General features: G+C 51.3%; 2 protein-coding genes across 2 annotated transcripts in view; both read left to right on the top strand.

Annotated features, from left to right (window-relative positions):
• The window catches only part of SULT4A1 (sulfotransferase family 4A member 1), a 38,977-nt gene extending 31,147 nt beyond the window's left edge, over positions 1–7,830 (top strand). The window contains exons 6-7 of the mRNA XM_034949167.4: positions 3,134–3,272; positions 6,222–7,830. Of these exons, the coding sequence (XP_034805058.1) occupies positions 3,134–3,272; positions 6,222–6,334 (252 nt within the window). The 3' untranslated portion in view covers positions 6,335–7,830. The remainder of the gene's footprint in view (positions 1–3,133; positions 3,273–6,221) is intronic.
• A 12,087-nt stretch (positions 7,831–19,917) lies between these two features.
• Positions 19,918–21,253, top strand: part of EFCAB6 (EF-hand calcium binding domain 6) — a 293,210-nt gene continuing 291,874 nt past the window's right edge. The window contains exon 1 of the mRNA XM_055105420.2: positions 19,918–20,052. The gene's annotated coding sequence lies outside the window, so the exon portion shown is untranslated. The remainder of the gene's footprint in view (positions 20,053–21,253) is intronic.

The raw sequence follows: 21,253 nt of genomic DNA, 5'->3' as shown, positions 1-21,253 counted from the left end.
ATGTGGCTGTCTAAGGTCACACGCGCCATGGAGCCGACTGCTGGGTGAGCCTGTCTGACTCTACATGGGCCTCCACCTGTCTGCCTCTTGTCCACACAACTTGACACAGAGCCACATTTAGGGTCCCTGCTCACGCCCAGAGGACGGTGTAGTAGAGATGAAGGTGTAGCCCAAGCAGGTTGGAACCCTGGTCCTGCCGCTGACCTCTGTGAAGCCGTCGGCCGTGGTTTCCTGTGGTGCTGGGGAACAACGTGGGCTCTGGACGCTGGCTGCTCAGGCCAAAGTCCTGACCACCCCAAGCCTCTGTAAAGTGGGGAGGTGACAGCACCCCTGTCACTGTGTGGCTGGGAGGACTGTGTGAGCATCACCTACGTGCAGGCCTGGCACGGGCCCGCCTGGTGTGTACCTTTTTGTGGTGGTGTCATGCACAGTGAGGTGTACTTGGCACACACGTGGGGCTTGACAGCCTTTTACCTGTCACATCTGGGCAGCCACCTTCCAGATCCAGAACATTCCAGCTTCTTGCAGTTGATACCCCTGCTTCCCAGAGGCCACCGCGGTTTCATCTCCCTCACCGGAGCTTGGCGTTGCCTCTTCGGAACCTGTCAGGTGTGGAACTCTCATGGGTTTTGCTGTCTGGCTTCTGCGCAGACGGCGAGGCTCCTCCACCTGTGTGGCGCGGAGCTCTGTTCTTTCCTGTGCTGTGGTCGGTGCTCCATTGCAGCACGAATGTGCCACCGCTTCATCCATCCAGTGTTGCCAGGCGTGGAGGCCGTTTTCACTTTGGGGTGGTCATGAATAAAGCCTCCGTGGACGTTCTGGAGTCTTGGTGGACGTCAGCGATTGTGCTTATCGGGCCCATACCCAGGAGTGGAATTTCTGGGGCCCTGGGTGTGCATTTGTCAGCTGGTCACTATTTTGCCACCAGTGACATAGCATTGAACATGCACTGCCCAGGGCCACTGAGGCCCCAACATGAGAAGGTGAATAGGGAAAGCGCCCAGCTGGCCAGCTGCCCACACATCTGGGGGGCAGCTGCCGGGTCAGCAGTTTCTTCCTGGAGCTTCAGTTTCCTCAGCAACAATGGACTGAAGTTTTAAGGTCCAAACACACACTTTACTCCAAGCCCTTAAAGGGAAGTTCATCCTTCTCTGCCTTCCAGGCTCCCCAGTGAAAGTGGTCAGACCTGTTGCTTTCAGTCCGTCAGGGTCAAGGCCACCAGCCCTGCCTGGAACTTTAAGAGCTGCCGGGGTCAGTGCTGGGACTTCATTTTCTATCAAAGCCAGTCTGAGTGACTCAGTGGCATCCCTGGGACAGTCAGCGTTTCGCCTTCTAATTGGCATGGGTTTATTCTTTTTTTAGGAACCTCAGTAATGGCTTGTTTTAATGGAGGTCAAGTCACATTTTTAGGAATTAATATTGTTTACATCTTACTCCAGAAAACTAGCCCCGAGTGAGCATGGTTGTCTCCAGGACTGTGGTGTGGGTCCATGTGTTCTCACCCTGGGGTTGAGAGGGAATGCTTCCTGCCAGAGCGCTCACTGCCTGGGCTCCACTGCACCGCAATTACAGTGGCCCTTTCCCACGAGCCGGGCACTGTGCCAGGCACCCCGGGTATATCCCCACTTCATCCTCAGTCATCTTGCAGGGTGTTCTCACCAGTCACGGGGTGCCCTGACTGCAACCGTGTGGCCAGCTAGTACCTGCCCATGTGGAGGCACGACCCCAACACGCTGGCTCTGTGCCATGGTGTGCGGCCTCTTGCTGCGGCCCTGTCGCTAGTTCCAGATGGGGAATGTGTGGCTCAGAGAGGTGAAGTGGGCCATTCCTGCCAGCTGACCTGGGCGTTCTGCCTGATTCCTGCTGGGTTTCATAACCAGCAAGTGTCCTGTGACATGTTGCTGGACGTAGCCTGGCAGAAACGCCCCTTCCTCTGAGATGGACGTCACGCCACAGTGAGCTGCCCCACGAGGATTCTGCTGAACGCTCCAGCAGGCTGACTTTAAGCCAGCCGTGTCCTTCTTGCGGCATCTCTTCTGAGAGCCAGGTTTCTTCACTCTTTCTCCATTGCTACCCTTTTTCTTTGAAATGGAGTTCTTGGTGGCAGGGCAAGGGAAAGGGAGCTCTGTATTCCATGGCTCATTCTCTAATAACTGTTCCTCTGACTCTTGAGTCAAGCCCTGCGCCCTGGATGCACCACACCCCTGCCTGTGGAAGGCAGTGCGAGGCCAGAATCAGACCTGCAACCGCTGCTGCAGGAGTCAGCGCACTGTGGGGACCCAGGGAGGAGCTGGCGCCCACACCAGCTGACGCCCACACCAGCGGTCAGAGAACATTTTCTTTTAAGGTTTCCGAAGTGCTGCATTAAAGAAATTAAATCATCTTTTCACTGTAGGACTTTTTAGAGGCTTTAATGTGGGAATTTGCTTTACAAACCTTCCAGAGAGGAAACAGCCTCCAGCATCTTCCTAATGGGACCAAGGCACCTCTTGGTGACAGCTCAGGGCTGTGATTGAGAAGACGAGGAGCCTCATCTCCTGGGGAGAAAGTGGCAGGGGTGGGGGGCTGGGGAATGGCCCCCTCAAGACGGTTAGCCACATCAGTGACATTCCGCTGTCAGGCGTGGTAAAATAATGGGGCAGGGTATGGCAGGCATGACGGAATCTTGCCTCTGATGAAGCGGGCTCCCTGCCCAGTGCAGGGCCATCTGGAGACCAGAGGGGCCTCCCTGCGCTCCCAAGGGCCAGCCCAGACGCCAGCTGACAGGCAGCAGGAAGGGAAAGAGGAGCCCATTAGGTCTTGCTCCTCACAAGAACCATGTTCTGAAATATGTTTTTTACTTCTTGCTCCTGTTAAAACTTAACCACAGCCTCTATTAAGACCTCATGTCTGCAACCCAATTCCCTGGAGGACCAGGGTTTGAATTCAAGATCTCCACTTGAGAGCTGAGCACACTTGGGCGATTTCTTAACCTCTTAGTGTTATTTCTGGACAAGGCTGATGTCAGCCTTGTGAGCATTAAGTAAGGAAGGCCGTGTGTAAAAAGTCCTCAGCGTGTGCCCAGCCTGGAGTCGTGTCCAGTAAAAGGCCCCGCCTCTGATGGGCTGCTCTGCTCTCTGCACTTGTCTTCCAGGACCTGGTGACGATGGTGGAGCAGCTGGCCAGATTCCTGGGGGTGTCCTGTGACAAGGCCCAGCTGGAAGCCCTGACGGAGCACTGCCACCAGCTGGTGGACCAGTGCTGCAACGCTGAGGCCCTGCCCGTGGGCCGGGGTACGTGCCCCACCCTGCCTCCCGCCCAGGCACTCCCCACCCCAGCCAGGCTGCTTTCTCTGCCTGCTTAGGGAGCCGAGTCCGGTCCCTGTTGCCCTCTCTGCTCTCCTTTTACAGCAGTCTGTAGCTGGCCCATGGCCTGTGCTCTGTCAGCTGGTGCCCGTGGATGGCACAGTGCTCATGGAGTGACGGAGTACCCTGCCCGCTGGTGTTTGCATTGCCTCCAAGCAAACAGTGTTTTGACTTGAAAAAGTGCATTTCAGGCTTTGTGGGCGGGATGTTTCTGAGCAGGGGGTCTACTCAGATGGCCCTGAAATCAAACGCCCCACAGAGCAGATCCAGGGACTGGGTTTGGTGCTATGACATGTCAAAGCGCAAAGCATGCTGATGGGTTTCTCAGTCTCTAACTGACTTGTGGGAGAGTTAAATGATGTGGGCAGGAAGTTAGGAGACACCGTTTTTCTTCCTTCACTGAGTGGACGCTGACTGAGCATCTTCTGGGTGCAGGCAGCACAGGTGAGGCCTAGCCCCACTTCGGGGTGGTGAACGTAAGCAGACAGTACCAAGCTAAGCCGCTGCACAGAGGGAGGCCAGTTCCTGCTCTTGGCGGCAAGTGACAGTGGGCATGAGGCAGCTGGAGATGGGGACAGTGTTCCTGACAGGAATCCTCCCCAGATCCACCTGGGTTGCTCCCCCTGTCCTTAAGGGTGTGTGGCATTTGGCTTTGATGATGGAGAGCCCAGGCTCTAAAACCCCTGAATCCCAGGGTGCTGGCCTTGGCCATAGGAGGCCCCCTGTTGGTAAGTATGAACCTTATGGACACTTGGTGTGTTGGGCACTTCCTGGGTTGAGAATGTTTGCAGGGAGGGCCCGGAAATGTGGATGGGTCTCTTCAGCAGCAGCCCCCATAAGATGGAGTGGGAGATGCCTGGGGCGGATGAGAGGCGCGCTGGGCTCCAGCTCAGCTCTGCTGCCCTCTGGGAACGCAACGTAGGTCAGGCCTTCAGCTTCTGCGGCTTTCTGTTCTTCTCTGAAAAGGGGCTGATCATGGCTAAGGGCGGTTTGAAGGTCAAGTGCAAAGTGCCGTCTCTTATAAAGGCAGAGCAGTGGACTCCTCAGGAGGAAGTGAACTGAACCACAGTCCCTCTCGACTTCTTTCCTGGCTGCATTTTCATAAATATTTGTTATTTAACATTTATTTGCTCTTTTTTAGTTTTGCTTTTGCTGTGTTTTGTTATCCTTGGATGTGACCTTCTCCAAAATACCCCTTTTGGTTCGTGTGTGTGTGTGTGTGTGTGTGTGTGTTGCGAAGCAGCGTCAAGAACATACTGTGTGCCCATATGCTCCTTCCCTTGGGTTTGCTTTATCATGGTTTACCTTGGTTTTGCTTTATTTCAGTTCTTTGATTTGTTTTCTTTTAGCACATTGCGTCTTTGCTCGGAAGATCTTCTTGAGTTGGTGAGAATGCAGGGCCGAGTAGCCAGCTGCATTGCTTAGATTTGATTCATGTCACAGCATAAATTGTCTTGATTCCAAATCCTAAACCAGGTGGGTGACTCCTCTGACGAGCTCTCAGCTGTCTCAGCTGAGAAAAATAATCATGGAAAAACAGTTTGGTTGCTCTAGCAGCTTCTAATTTTGCCCCTTAGGTATCATTAAAGGGTTACAAGAATAATTTTTCTTGTTTTTCTCTCCAACACTGATAATTTTTTGTTACCAAAGAGAAAGTCCGTGTTACGTTGGGTATTTTAGCTCAGCATTTGCAGGGTTGCAGTTTGAAAAACCTGAGGTCCTGCCTGGACAAGGACCACTGTTAATAACGGAGCTAGTGAAGGACATTTGCTGGAGACAGAGCTCTGATCTCAGAGAGCTGACAATGGAAAGAATTCTAAACGAGCAGTTCTTCAAAAGCAGGGAGCCAGTACTCGGGTGATGTGCTCACAGCTCCCATAACTGGGAAGTTTGGAATCCCCGCCCCAGACATCTTCACAGTCACCGTTGCTATTGGACTAGACCAACCTAAGATTTTATATTAACAAAGACAAAGGGAGCAACAACTTCTCTTGTCATGTTGAGCTGTCTTTCGTTTTTCCGAAGCCTTCATAAACCAGCGTAGACCGGTGCCTGCAGTTTAGCCCACAGCTCAGCCCTCCCTTGTGGCTGCCAGGAAGAGGTCTGGGTTTCTGACTAAGCCTGGGCTAGAGCAGCTGGGGGCTGTGCCCAGACTCATTTTATTGTTGACTCAGGGAATTCTCACTGCAGTGCATGTTTTGCATCTAGTCTGTAAAGCTAGCTAATGCTGCGACTATTTGATTCACTTTAAATTCCTCCCCAGGGTTTGCCAGGGCAGGCTTCTTGAAATCTGCATCTTTGGCCCAGTCAGGAGGGCTTCCTACTTAGTGTAAAATTTTCTGCACTTTGGATGATTTTTTTTTTCCTTTTCAAATTCTCCCGAAGCCAATGACGCCTTGGTGGCACTGTTGAGCTGCGAGTGGATAATGGCGTGGGAAGGGCCAGGGCTGCCTGCGATGCCCAGAGCAGTGCACTCCCGCGGCAGATCATACTCGCTCCTGGGATGTTTATTAAACACCTGCCACGTGCCAGGTGCCGTTCTAGGTGCTGGGGACCCAGCACTGAACGGGAGTAGAGTCTCCCTGGTGGGCCCCAGCAGGGGGTGCGGGATGGCACCAGCAGGTGGTTGTGGCTCACTGTGCCACAGCCTCAGAGGGAGGCTGGTTCAGGTCATGTTCTGCCGCATCCAGTAGTTTCACAAATGTTAGGGGACCACCTGGTCTGTAGCTCAGATGGCCCTTCCTGCCCCCATAGGCCAAGTTCAAAGGGATCCAGGAATAGATCTGGAATGTTCCAGATCCATTTCCAAGGCTTCCTTTAGTTCAGTAGCTGGCCCGACAGCAAGTGGCCCCAGCAGTTCTCTTGTTTGCATTTCAGGAAGAGTTGGGCTGTGGAAGGACATCTTCACCGTCTCCATGAACGAGAAGTTTGACTTGGTGTATAAACAGAAGATGGGAAAGTGTGACCTCACGTTTGACTTTTATTTATAATAACAGAAACAACAACCTGCATGCTCACAATACCCAGACAGTCTACTAGCCAAAAGTCCTGTATGCATTCATTTATTCCTTGCTGGACAAACTCTGGAAGCAGCGTGTGAAACAGCGGGGGAAGGGAAGAGCGGCGTGAGCGGAGGGAGTGTGATGATTCCCAACCGAAAGCAGCTGTCTCGCCTTTAGAACGTGCAGCCTCTCCATGTCTGATTACAAACAGTCTCCACATTGCAGTTCCAATGGCCTGGACCGTAAGGATAAAGCCTGTAATATATGCAACTAGAATGTCTGCCTTTTCAACCCCGTATTATTTATTGTATTTTATAGAGCTTTTCACTGGAAATCTACATAAATGTCAGTAAACCAAATAAAAGTTCATTTCCAAGGGGAATCAGGAGCGAGCCACACCCGAATGGTAGAAAGATCTCAGGGTTAACTCTTTATTTTTGTAGTTCTATTATCTAAGGCACAGCCATTCTGTTCTCACTTGGTTCTGAGATAGTGGTGAGAGCAGAGGATGAGATGGGTCTGTTGGGGGGAATCTGGACACTTGTTTATTCTGACGGAGTTCACTTCTTCAGAACCTTCCTGAAATGAGCAGAAATTGTTCACTAGGTCTTCAGAATGGACGTCTCTCTGCCAGAGACTTCCAGCGGGCGGCTCCAAAGGCCCAATACAGAGGAGCCCGCGGAGCATATGCTGAGGGAAGTCTGCCTGGTGAGGCTGGCAGGTGGGAGTCTAACGCAGTCAGGAGCATTTGCATGCAGTGGGTGGAGAGTCGGCCACCAAAGGACCGAGTTGCGCTCGGAATTTGAGCTGAATTCCACAGCCTTACTTTGTTTCCTGAAGTGATAGCCTACTAATGCTGGCAAGCAGATGCTTAATAGTAAATTTCTAAAATCCCCGGGTCTTTATCATTCAGTTTGTTCTGTGCACCTGAGGCGCTCAGCCGTGGGAGGCCCATTTTGCGAGTGTAGCCCTGTTTCACTCGGATCAGGTTGGCACGGCCGCCTGCGTGTCTGTCCACCTCATCCCTCCATGTATCTGAGGGAGTAAAGGTGAGGTCTTTATTGCTTCACTGCCTAATTTTCTCACCCACATTCGCTGAAGCGATGGAGAGTCGGGGGCCAGTAGCCAGCCAACCCCGTGGGGACCGGGGTTGTCTGTCATTTATGTGGCTGGGAAGCACCCAAAGTGGTGGTCAGGAGGGTCGCTGCTGTGGAAGGGGTCTCCGTTCTTGGTGCTGTATTTGAAACGGGTGTAGAGAGAAGCTTGTGTTTTTGTTTGTAAAGGGGAGAAGCGTGGCCAGGCAGGTGGCACGTGGCATCGCATGGTGGGCTCGGCAGCACCTTGCCTGTGTTTCTGTGAGGGAGGCTGCTTTCTGTGAAATTTCATTTATATTTTTCTATTTTTAGTACTGTATGGATGTTACTGAGCACTACACATGATCCTTCTGTGCTTGCTTGCATCTTTAATAAAGACACGTTCCCGGCGTTGTGTCGAGCGTTTCTGCTTGTGGGGGTAGAGGGGGTCCCTGCAGCAGTGCTGTCGGTGCTTGGGACAATACGAATGTGGGCCCTGTTGACACCCCATTCCCTGGGGTTGACAGCAGAGGGAAACAGGCCCGTGTTGGGCTTCGATGAAGCAGAATTCAGACTTTCCAGGGGTTCAGTTCTCCCCATTATTTCACTCAAATTCAGACTTTCCAGGGGGTCAGTTCCCCCACTATTTCCTCATTCACCTCTGATCACTGCTATAAATGGGGTGGAGGAGAAAGGGTAAAAGCATGGGAGATGCGGGTGCACCTGTGGGTCCAGGTGTCGGGACCTCCCAGTCTCTGCCTGGGAGCCCTGTGTTCAGCGTTGCGCACTGTGGTGCCCGAGGCCGGCCCTTCCAACTGTGCTTCCCCACTGGGAATTCCAAAGCCTGTCTTCCTGATTTCTTGTGGAAGGAGAGTCCAGGGCATTGCTTTCCTTGAGAAAGCTCGAGCCTTCTGGAAAATCATGTTTATTTTCAAATGAACTACCTCTAGGTCTCAGGTGAAATTCTAGAAATTATTTTGGCACCTGGAATTAACACAGACCCTGGGTTAATCAAGTATCCAGTCTGCTGTGCCCTAGAGGGCTTGCCTTCTAGTAATTTATTAACCACATCAGTCAAGCAGCCAGGATGCAGTCAGTGCGCCTGGAGCCCAGGCAGCGCCTGTTTACCCATGTCCACTCTTCCCTGCGTGGTGGGTGACTCACCTCACTTCATGGAGTCGGTCATTCGACTGCACCTGCTCCATGCCAGGCACTGTTCCCGGCACTGCGGATGCGGCAGGGGACAGAGAAAGCCCTGCCTCTGTGGAGTTTGCATTCCAGTGGGGTAGACAGGCGACAGAACCCAAGATCAGTTCAGGCCCAAGCGTGCTCTAAGGGGATAGGGAACATGCCCGTGGAAGAATGGGGGGGCCTCTGAGGAGATGGTGCTGAGCAGTGGGGGGCCTGGCTGCAGCTGGGTGGGCAATGCGCTGGCAGGCACTCGGTTTTGGAGGGGTGGCTGCGAGCCAGCTGGAGGGCCTCACAAGTCATGAGATTTCAGTTTTTGTACTAAGATAGGGAGCCATGGGAGGGCTTACTCAGAAGAACGCCACCTGCTTTGCATTTTTAGAAGCTCTCCTGGCTGCTTTGTGGGTAGACTGCAGGGGCAAGAGCGAGAGGACCTTTGTCCCAGCTGTGAGTCACTCCATCTGCAAAGTGAGGTGGGCACTGTCTGAGAGCATCTCCAAGGTTCCTTAGGGGTCTGCAGTTGCAGGCCTTCGTGTGCTGGCTTCTGAGCATGGTTCTGGCTGTGCTCACCTGGAGCTAAGGCAGGGAAAACAAGCCAAGGCAAAAGGTGCTGTGAGGACTGTGAGGGAGCCAGGGTCAGGAGGAGGGAGCCATCAGGTTGGCAGTTGCATGGGAGTGCGGGTGGGATTTGAGCTGTGTCCTGAGGTTGAGGGTCACCTGGACAGGCAGGGAATGGGAGAGAGTCCTGGGCAGCCCTCAGCCTAGTCCTTTGTTATTTTACACAACAATCCACAGAACATTCCTGAATGTCAGAGTCCTCTAAGCGTAAGCCAGTGGTTGCCTGGTATTTTGATTTCACAGACCAATTGAGATTCCAAAAAGTATTTTGGGGACCAACCAACATAGCATTGACACACACACACACACACACCAACCAACCAACATAGCATTGACACACACACACACACACACACACACTTCTTGCCAAGCAAGACCCTGAACTGATCTCAAATGATAGCCTTCAGCTGCTGCCCCTGCCCAGGCTGGGCATGCCTTGCTGTCCTCCTGGCTCTGACACCAAGTCATTTGGAGTTCACTTGTTTTCCCTCAACCCCCTGCTCTTCATCTGAAAAGGGATCAGCACAGATTCCATGGTTCTCTGACCTGAAGCAGGTAAGTCAATTCCTCTGGTCCAGTGTCAGGATTTACACAGTGGTGATCGTCATTGTCCTGCTCACGTCAGAGGATGGTTCTAAGAACAGTGACGCTCCTTTAAGCACAAATAAAACGAGGCTGTGCTGGCCCCATCCTCCTGCCGGCCAGCCAGGCTCCCAGGGTGGCCAAGCTGCAGTTGCCAGCGGGTGGTGCACCGGGGGAGGTGCGTGAGCACTGCTAGGTGGGCATCCACAATGTCCCCAGTACTGCGGAGAGACCCCCTCAGGTACAGGCGCCACCACGTGCAGGCCCTGTCCTGGGAGATCTCAGTGGAGATCGGTTTTTACCCACCTCTCTAGGCCATGGGGCAATGGTGTTTGTGGTGGAAGGAGGGAGCCTCAGGTGTCCAGCGGCTCTGCCTGGCCAGCTCCGTTCTCCCGTAGAGTTTGGCTCCATTCCTGCCCATTGACATCATCTTCCACTCTTTATTGTACAACGTGCATTTTAAGACAGGGAGGGCCCCTGGGTCAGGTGACCCAGCATGACCCAGCTGAGGAACAGCCTCTGTGACATCCCTGACAAGGGACATCTTGTCCCCGGTAAGCTCACCAGCTCCTGGGACAGCCCCTCCACTCTGAGCCACCCTCTGCAGCCGCCACCCCAGCCAGGGCCCTCGGAATCATCACTTCCCTCAACTGAGCCGCCCAGCCCTGCCTCCTCTGCTGGACAAGTGCATCCCCCACACTCCCCAGCGATCCCTGCTTTCCTCACCGCCCCACCTCAGTGTTGTGTGGCTGTTTCCTTTGGAGACAGGGACGTCCTGAGAGTGGGGACTGCACCGTCAGGGTTTTCCTACTGTTCCTGCTTGGCCCATGGAGGCTGCATCTTCCCAAACAAGACCCAGCCTGGGCTCCTGTCTCCTCACCCTGGACCCCCACTTCCTGCCATTGCCCCCACTTCCTTAGTGACATTTCTTTACTGCCAGTGGCTCAGGTCCTGGTCCTTCCTACAAGTGCAGCCTGGCTCGTGGTCTTCCCCATGTCCGGACCATCCTTTCCGAGGTCACTGGCTTTCCAAATCTAGGTGTAGCTGTGTTTCCGGTGCCCTTCCTTCTGCCCTTCTTTCTCTGTCCCAAGCCCAGAAACGTGGTGCCCATAGAGCTACTGAGACCCTTCCTTGACACTCCCATCTCTCCCTCTCTTCCTGCATCTCTTGGGCATTTAGGAGCACCTGCTCTGCAAGGCCCTGTGCTTGGTATTCTCCCCCTTCTAATCAAGTTCCCTCCATTCCATTCCCTCGGGGCTCTGCTCTCAGCAATCGCCCACGTCCTTGTGGAAGGAGGCCTGGCAGGGAGCAGAGGACCTGGGCTCCAAAGTCCCGGCTTTGTCCCTGGCTGGCTGCATGACCCAGGCATACATGACCCTTGCCTTCTCTCAGCCTGTCTCCATATCTGTCACGTGGCCTTCCAGGTTTCTTCTAGTTGTCAGAGTCTCCAGTTGATGGCTAAGTGGGCTTTCCTGGTGTCCCTGGCAGCACGCTGCTTTGCCCATTTAAACACACACCTCCATAACAAACGGGCAAACAAAAGGGGCGGGGCGGACAGTAAACACCGCAGAGATTCCAAGCGGTGGCTTCAGGGAGACTGCTTAGTGTGAGAAGTACGCGTGAGCCGGGTCTGGAAATGGGGCAGGAGTCAGGGAGGGCACACACCAGGTGGGCAGAAACAGAATACGCCCAAATGAGGACAGAACCCTTCCCTGCCGGGAGTCGGGCGCCAGCTCCAGTGCTGCTGTGTCCCTATTTGTGGGACTGCAGGGAAGATCCCTTTCATGTCATAATGAAGAGGTCACAGACCAGGTGTCCTAGAATTCCACCCAGCAGGAGCATGCTGTGCCTCTTAAGTGTGGTCACAGTGTCCAGCGACTCAGCTCCAGAGAGGAGCTGATGGGTGTGGGAGATGCCGGCTTTTCAGCCGATGACAGGCCCGCCCGGCAGGAGCAGAGAGCCCAAGGCAGAAGCACCTGCCACCCAGCGTGGGCCACGGGCACCGTCTCCAAGGCGTGCTGAGCCTTTGCCAAATCCACACATCAAACGACAATTTGATTCTCACACTTGGATCCCTGAATGCTAGCTGGCACTGACTGTCTGAGCTACAGCCCTTAAATCTGTCTCCTCACCACTGAGGAAAGGAGTCTGTGCTCTATTAAAAGCATTTTTTAAAAACCAGAGAATGCTAAATGTGTTTGAAAAGTAAAAATCGACCAAAAAATACATTTTATCCCTCTTTAGAGTTGTTATCTTTCCATATAATCGTGGTGCTGGGCACCAGCTGGGAATGCAAGTCTGAAGACTGTGTGAGCAAGGCCCCCTCTGCAGAAGCAGAGACCGCATCGGAGCCAGCCAGAGACTCTTCCCCAGTCCACGCATCCCCAGACACTGAAGTGAATGGTTGAGGGCCTTTTCCCTGTTTCCGTCTCTCAGGTTGACCCTTTACAATCCATAGTACATGCAGTTCCCAGATGGGGAAATAATCTCTCAGATCCAGTTCGTGGCCTGGCACCCATCTCACTGCCAGAGAACCACGGCTGTCTGTGCCCTCCGTGTCCCAAGTATGCACTTCCCTCTGCCTGGGTTGCCATTCCCCGACTTGACCCAGCTTACACTGATTCAGTGCGATCCAGGCACGATCTACTCCAAGACGCCCTTGGGCACAGTGCAGGCATGATCTACTCCAAGAAGCCCTCCACCAAGGGTAGGAGCTCAGAGCTCCACTTTTGGTTAATATTACACCTCCCTTAACATAGCGCGGATACACGGCCATCTGCCGGGAAAGCTTCTTGAGGCCAGGGCCATGTCTCTCTCACTTTCCTTGGCATCAGGAACTTAGCACAGAAGCAGTGCTCCGTGAAGCCTGATGGCTGGGAGCATTCCCAGAGTCTGACGGATCCAGCCTTGCCTTGTCATGTCAGCTGTGTCCGGCTGCCTCCACTGGCTATGCACTTGGAAGGCCCTCTCTGGCCCAGCCACACTGCTCACTCTGAGACCTTGACCTGCACTTCTAACGTTCGCTTCCCTAACTGCTATGGACCGTTTGGCCCCTTGGAAAGCCTTCCCCGTTATCTGTAGGTGCTGCCAATCCATGTCCACCACATGCCTTGGGCTGGTTTAAAAACGCAATCTCCTGGGGGCTGCCATGAATGAATCCCAGCTCACTGCCATCCTGGACACAACTAGGCCTCAGTTTTTACCAAGGACCTTAGGGAGGGTCACCAGATCCGGCAGACAGGCTGATTTTCAATAGGTGATGGCTGCCTCCATCCTGCGTCTCCATCACGCCCGGACTCTGCAGAGGAAGAGAAGGCCAGACCGTTCCTTAGCCCACAGAAGGAGTGACTGGCATATCCTCACTCCCATCATGAGACGGGATGCAGAAACGCATATCTTTTTTCCTTAGAAGTGTGCCAGCAGTTAGAGCCTTGAATTCGGAAAGAGTGATGATTCCCTGTAGTGGTATATCGGTTTGCATTTGCTAACTGCTTTCAAGTTTTCTTTCCTGAGTAGATACTTCTAGTCCAAGTAGGCTGTGAGCAGAGTCTGTGCCTCATTCATCCCTCTGTTCCCATACTGTGCATTCGTTCCTAACAGGTAATCCATAAATGCTTGTTACCTAACTAAAGGCAAATTAAATGCTAAACAGCACTAATGACAAGCTGTTGCAAGATCCCGGCTCTCAGCAAAGAATTACTTGTGGTTGTCAGGGGCCTGCCTGTTGCTCAGGTGTAGGAAACATGAAACATTTCTTTCCCAACTGCTTCTCTATTCCAGAGGTGGTGCATTCTTCTAAGATTGCTGCAATATAATGTTTGGGAGGCAGGTTTCATTAAAATTATTTTTTGAGACAGAGTCCCACTCTGTCACCCAGGCTGGAGTGCAATAGCGCGATCTCAGCTCTCCTTAACCTCCACCTCCCAGGGTTCAAGCGATTCTCCTGCCTCCGCCTCCTGAGTAGCCGGGATTACAGGCACCTGCCACCACGCCTGGCTAATTTTTGTATCTTTAGTAGAGACAGGGTTTCACCATGTGGACCAGGCTGATCTCGAACTCCTGACCTCAGGTGATCCCCCCGCCTCGGTCTCCAAAGCACTGGGATTACAGGCGTGATCCACTGCGCCCAGCCAGGGTTCATTAAAATTCTAAATATCAGTGTTCGACACCACGGAATCTTGTTCAGGAGCAACATAAGTGGATTTTATTCTTCTTTCCGTGAAAGGAAACAACCAGTAGCTATTAAAGGAAATTAAGAGCTTAATAGTATATCAGTCCCTTAAAGGGGAAAGAGAACATGCTTAGGTGCTTTGCTGAGCCTGTGGAGAGCTGCTGTCCATGGAGGATCCTCAGATAGATCCTCAAATGGCCCCCTGTTTACAAGTAATCATCAATTATTTGTAGTGACAACGTTTAACGTGCAATTTAGTTTCTGGCTGATTGAACTAAAACGAACAGCTGCGTCATCTGTCAAGGTAAATATTCGAGAGAGAAAGCAGCTATTTTAGTAAAGAAAAAATAACCACAGTAGCTTTTCCAAAAGAGCTACTTATACCTCATTTATTTTTATGTCATATATTTTTTTCCTCCTCAGGACAGCTGAAGAGAGTCTTGTCTCCATTTTATGAGACTACCAAAAGGACAGCAGTCAGGGAAGCAGATTTCTGAGAGGGAGAGGCTCTCCGCTTCCATGTGGACACGCTACGCATCCCTGCCACGCACTTGCTCTTCTTCCCTTCTTTATTAATAGACATGGTGGAAACCAGTACTTAACTTCTTCGTGGCTAATCAGCCCCTACTGTTTCTTTCTCCACATGAAGGCATAATCTGCATTTGTAACATCATCATTGATGCCTGTGAGATAATTACAGGCTCGAGCTTATGGCCCAGTCTCTTAGGTGTACAGAATTGTGGTGAAAACCAGCTCCAAGCCCCCAAAACCCGCAGGGTGGGCAGAGGGTGATTGTCACCCAGGTCTCCATGATCCCAGAGTTTCTTTTTGAATACTGAGGGAATGAGCCATCTGTTGCATATAAGTGTAAAGATATTTTCTCCAACAATTCATGGTTTTCTTTTCAAGATTCTCATCAAAGGTCTTGAGCAGCAGACTCATGCCATGGGTGTAAATAGTAGAGATGGTTATGGTTCCTCAGGAGGTGAGTTTAATGGCTTCAGTGATGCTGAATGGTATCTAGGAAAAGGTAGGACCCTCACCCACCAAATCCAGGCTTCAGCCTGTTGGAAGTGGACCCACTGCAGGGCACCTAAGGGAACCATCAATGTCTTCTGGGAAGTTTTTTTCAGAGAAGACAACAATCTCCTCCTACAAACTGTTCCTTGGGGCCACTGTCACATTATACAACTCTGGTCTGTTCCATCAAAGATCAAACCTTATTGAATAGATTTTAGGGGCTCATCTAGATAATAAATGAGGGAAATTTCAGTTTCTGTAAAAATTAAGTCTTCACATGGAGGTGAAACGTTTCCTGGAACAAGGAAAACCCTCTGGATTGAAGATGATCTTTAAGGAGAAAAAAGAGAGAATCACGTGACAAAACTTCATGACGGACTCATCTAATTAGTCATTTCAACACATAGAAAAATTATCCTTGGGTTCAAGGAAATCAGCAAGGGTTTTGAGTTTCTGGGTTCTTGGCTACACTGATCCAGTTGTACACCACTTATGTGTGCGTCACTGTTGTTGTTGTTTTTTTTTTGAGACGGAGTCTCGCTCTGTTGTCCAGGCTGGAATGCAGTGGCGCAATCTTGGCTCACTGCAACCTCTGCCTCCCTGGTTCAAGCAATTCTCCTGCCTCAGCCTCCCAAGTAGCTGAGATTACAGGTGCCCACTACCACGGCTGACTAATCGTTGTAGTTTTAGTAGAGATGGGATTTCACTATGTTGGCCAGGCTGGTCTCAAACTCCTGACCTCAGGTGATCCTCCTGCCACAGCCTCCCAAAGTGCTGGGATTACAGGCGTGAGCCACCGTGCCCGGCCTGCTTCACTGTTGAGAGCAGGCCAGTGCAAAAGACATTAAGGTATTCCCTACTAGAATTCCATGTTTGCCCACACAGCCAGACATTGGCCAGGGTTTATCACCTAAAATTATCCCTCAGGTTCTTTTGGATTGAAGATGCTTCCAGGACTGTGAGACAATACATTTCTGTTGTCCAAGCTGCCCAGTCTGTGGAAATTTGTTACCGCAGCCCTATCTAATACAACTCCCTTTCTCAGATCCACTTAAACTGTGCACGTTTTGCCCCAATTGCTTTATTATTTGCTATCTATCAATACATAATTTTTTCAGAAGCATTTGAAAGTAAGTTACAGGCTGGGCACAGTGGCTCATGCCTGTAATCCCAGCACTTTGGGAGGCTAAGGCAGGCAGATCACTTGAGATCAGGAGTTCAAGACCAGCCTGGCCAACATGGTGAAACCCTATCTCTACTAAAAATACAAAAATTAGCTGGGCGTGGTGGTGTGTGCCCGTAATCCCAGCTACTTGGGAGGCTGAGGCAGCAGCATCGCTTGAACCCAGGAGGTGGAGGGTGCAGTGAGCTGAGATCGCATCACTACACTCCAGCCTGGGCAACACAGCGAGACTGTCACAAACAAACAAACAAAACACCAAAAACCGTTAAAAAAATGGAATTATCTTTATTTTTTTTTCCTAATGTCTTCTTATGATAGGATTAGGTGATGCATTCCAGATTAGAATACTACAGCAGTTGCCCTTTTCAACGGAGGTTGTCCTTCACATTACATCTGAAGCCACACAATGTCCATGCTCCTTGTTGGTAGTGTTAATTTTTATTATGGTGTCCAAGCATTGTCCATTTTTCTTTTGTATTATGACTACTTTTTCTCCTATAAGTAATAAGTGATCTGTGGGACTATCCTTTAAAACAATGCAAATATCCTGCTCCCCATCCAAACAACCCTGAGATGAAGCACCCGTGAATGATCCTTGCCTGAATCAATCTTCACTCAGTGGTTGCAACATGATGGTTTTTCAGCTCTAGTCCTCCTGCATGACCATTTGTCCCTAGGCCTGCTACTGCAAGCACGTGTCCTCCCTTGTCCTGCATTTATTCTATCTGTCCATCGCTCCTGGGCCTGGACTCATGACTCCTATTTCTTTTACTGTCCTTCATTATTCTGGCCAGCAGGAGCCCCATTCAAGCTGGCTTCTGGGCTTTGTGACCATAGTGATCCTGGGGGGAGAATGAGGTTGAGGTTGTAGGATGGTCCCAGTGGCCCTGCATGCTGTTTGAAAGATTTTTATTTTTAGCATAAGAAGGCTTTTAAGGCAAGGTAGTGCAGGGGAACTTGGAGAGAATGGATGAGATTGATACCATGTACGTATTCTGGTGTTAGAATCGACAGGACTTGCTGAAGCACTAGATATGGGGTATGAGGTAGTGATCATTGAGGGATAACAAGGCTTCCTAGTTTGAGCATTGCCTTGGAATAGGTGAATGCGGGCAGGCACAGTAGCTCACACCTGTAATCCCAGCACTTTGGGAGGCCGAGGCAGGTGGATCACGAGGTCAGGAGTTCAAGATGAGCCTGGCCAACATGGTGAAACCCTGTCTCTACTAAAAATACAAAAATTAGCTGGGCATGGTGGCTTATGCCTGTAATTCCAGCTACTTGGGAGGCTGAGGCAGAGAATTGCTGAAACCTGGGAGGTGGAGGTTGCAGTGAGTCGAGATCGTACCATTGCAGTCCAGTCTGGGCGACAGAGCAAGACTCTGTCTTGAAAAAAAAAAAAAAAAAAAAAAGCAATAGGTGAGTGGATCAAGGGCAATATGGATGGCTTAAGTCTGAGTGATCTCCAGTACATTCCAGTAGAGGGGTCAAGGCTGGTGAGAAGCATAACAGCAGGACCTACGACAGGGTCAGAGGGGCCCTAACATCCAAAGGCCACACAGAGGAGGGAAGTCACCAGTGGGGCCCAAGAATTGAGTAGTTGGTGTGGTATTAGAGAAGCCTGAAGTATTTCAGGCAGAAAGGAGTGATCAACTGGGCTGAATGCTACTAAGAGGTCAAGTAATGTACGGCCAAGTATAGAAGAAGTATTTGTGAGAATGCCAGTTACCAGGCAATGAGAGTCATGCTTCTGTGAAATTTGGTAACTGAGAGACAGCATGTATAGACAGCTCTACTGAGAAGCAGGTTAAAGAGGAGCAGAGAAATGGGGTGGAAACCAGAAGATCATCTATTTTTTTTTTTTAAAGATGTGAGATACTAGAGCATGTTCCAAGGAGGGAAAGAGAGAAAGAGAAAGAATGAGACTCTTGGCTATCATGAGAGAGGGAATAACTGAAGCCCTTTTGATCCCAGGACCAAACTTTTTGGCCTCAGGATCCATTCACACTCTTAAAAAGTATTGAGGATCCCAAAAAACTTTTATTTATGTTTATATCTATAAATATTTACCATGTTAGAAAATACAATCGATAAAAAATTTATTAACTCATTAAAAATAATAAACCCATTAGATGTTAACGTTCTCTAATGAAAAATTACACTTTCCAAAAAAGTGAAAAGAGGGGCAGTTTTCTATTTTTGCAAATCTCTTTAACATCTGGCTTAGTACAAGACCGCTGGATCTCTTATCTTCTTTTGCATTCAATTTGTTGCAATATCACACATCATGTAGCTTCTGGAAAATCCCCCCATATACTTACGAGAGAAAAACAATGAAAAAGCAAGTAAAGTCTTAAGTGTTATGAAAGTATTTTTTGGCCCCATGGACAGTCTGAAAGGGTCTCAGGATCCCCAGGGATTCCCAGACCACACTTAGAGCACTGCCTGTAATAAAGAAGGCAAATGGGGAGGGATCCACGACACAGTTAGAGGGACTGGCCTCTGTAAGAGACCCTCTTTTGGGGCAAGAGGAAAAGAGGCGATGAATGCCAAAGTGATTGTGAAGGAGTGCATTCCATTCTTATGCATTCCATTTTCTCAATGGGATAAGACCCGTGGTCATTGAGTCAGGTGAGGAAGTAGTGAGTGCGGGAGGTCTGAGACAAGCCATGGGAAAGAATTCTCTTGGTGAACAGGAAAACTAGCTGCCCAGTGAAGTACAGTCAGAGTGCCCAGCAGGGACCGCATAGTATCCATCTTTGCAGCACACACCAGGGCACCTAATTGACCTGCCGCAGCCATGTGTGCAGGGAATTCCAAGCTGCACACGTCTGCCTGGCTGCTTCTCTCCCACAGTGAGCAGTGTGGCAGGGTGCCTAAGAGCAAGCTCCATAGGTTCTCATTCTGCTCCTACCCCTGACTGGCAGTGTGTCCTTGAACAAAATGCTCTGTGTGCCTCAGTTACCTATCTGTAAAATGGGAGTAACCACAGCACCCACCTCACAGGGTTGTTGTGAAGACAAATGAAGATGACAATTACATGTAAAGTACATACCTAGGATGGGTGAGTGCCTGGCAAGGGAAGTGCTCCATAGGGTCAGCGACAACAATTACATTCACTCACATGATTTATGGCGCTTCCACTCGGCCCTCTGTCTTAGTAATAATTCACTCATTTAGCGAATATCAATGGAATGGATGCTTACTGTGGGTATGGGCGGAGGCTGAGGTTACAGCCTGGGCAAAGCAGGCCAGCTCCCGTCCTCACGGGCTGTCTCCTCGAGCAGACAAGCGGACCCAGTGAGACCCGCTACGTGGTGGCACAATGCGAGTCCCCATGACTGCTCACCCTAACGAAGGCGCAGGATGCGGTAGGGGCTTTGCGGACCTCACTGCAGCCAATCCTGACCACAGGCCCCAGTGGGCACGCTTAGCCTTTTACAGATGCAGTCTGCTTCTCAGAGCAGGGGGCTGACTTCCCCCGGCTACACGGCCCTATGCACTTCGGTGGGACCGGGCCGACCGCCCAGCTCGCGCTAAAGCCCACGTAACAGAAACCCGCTCCCATGACACGGGTCGCCAGGGTTCCCGCTCCTCAGAGAACGGGACTTCCGGCGGAAATTTCTTCCGGGAGCGGAGGCGCGGGACTGACCTGGCCCCGCCCCCTCCTCGTTTATCTCCAATTGACCAATCACAGCTCCGCTTCTTGCCAGGCGCGTAGGCTCATTCTCCAGTCAGCGACTGCCGTCGTCTCTCGGGCAACAGCGTCCTAGAGACGCCGAATGGGCAGCCCCTCTGAGACCCCGCGGCTTGGGGTCCGCGCACGCGGGTGCCGGCCCAGCTAGGCGGAGAATCGAGGAGGGGGTCCCCGGTAAGGCTGTATTCGGGGTGGCCACGCGCGTGCGACAGGCCGAGGAGGGGCCGGGCGGGCGGGCAGCTCCGTGGGTCTCACTGCCCTGAGAAGGCCGGCGCTGCTGCCCACCCCCAGGGACGAAGGGGTGGTGATTCGTTTATTCAGGTGTTCATGGCGCGTCTGCTTGTGCCAGGCATGTTGTAGGCCCTGGGGCCCTGTGGGGAACAGTAGGGCCCCTGTTCCCGTAGCTTACCTGATATGTGGAGAAGAACGATAAACAACGCTGACGGTGGTGACGTCTTCTTCCCTGCCTCTCTGTGAGAATCAGCTGGGAAATGTGTGTGGAAACGCCCTAAATCTCTCCAGTTTACAACATGTCTCATGCCCCTGATTTCATTTGTGTCCACAGCGGTCTTGTGAATGTCATGATTGACTCCCTCCTGTAGACAGACGAGGACTTGAAACCTGTGGGGTGAAGGGGCTTTTCCAAAGTCACACAACTATCATAGGAAGTTTCTGAGCCAGAATTCAAACTCATTTCTGTCTCACGGCAAAATCTCTGTTCTTTTACACTCTTCTCCCACAGCCTGTACATAATTACCCCTGCCTCCCTCAGAAATTTTGTTTGGAAGCACTTTGTGAGGTATACATCTGTATAGGGCTTACTTGAAGGTTGTCCAAATCACCCCTCTCTCTACTCCCTTCCTTTCTCTCCAAATCTTTGCCTTTCAGGATGTCTTGCCCCTGTTAAGAGGACTCTTTTCTTTTCTTTTCTTTTCTCCCTCCCCTCCCCTCCCTTCCCTTCCCCTTTCTTCCCTTCCTCCCCTCCTCTCTCCTCCCCTCCCCTTCCCCTCCGCTCCCCTCCTCTTCCCTCCCCTCCCCTCTCCTTTTCTTTCCTGATGGAGTCTTCCTCTGTCACCCAGGCTGGAGTGCAGCGATCCCAGCTCACTGCAACCTCCGCCTCCCGGGTTCAAGCGATTCTCGTGCCTCGGTGTCCCAAGTAGCTGGGATTACAGGCGCCTGCCACCACGCCCAGCTAATTTTTGTATTTTTAGTACAGACGGGATTTCACCATGTTGGCCAGGTTGGTTTCAAACTCCTGACCTCAAGTGATCCGCCCGCCTTGGCCTAATTTAATATGTGTTCCTAAATGGGTGGCCTTAACAGAAATGCTGTAAATCAATTCTACTTTCATACACTACAGTTCATGTCTTTTATC

The sequence above is a fragment of the Pan paniscus genome, chromosome 23 (genome assembly GCF_029289425.2).
Source record: "Pan paniscus chromosome 23, NHGRI_mPanPan1-v2.0_pri, whole genome shotgun sequence".
Classification (NCBI taxonomy): Eukaryota; Metazoa; Chordata; class Mammalia; order Primates; family Hominidae; genus Pan; species Pan paniscus.
This window is presented reverse-complemented; position numbering and strand designations above follow the sequence as displayed.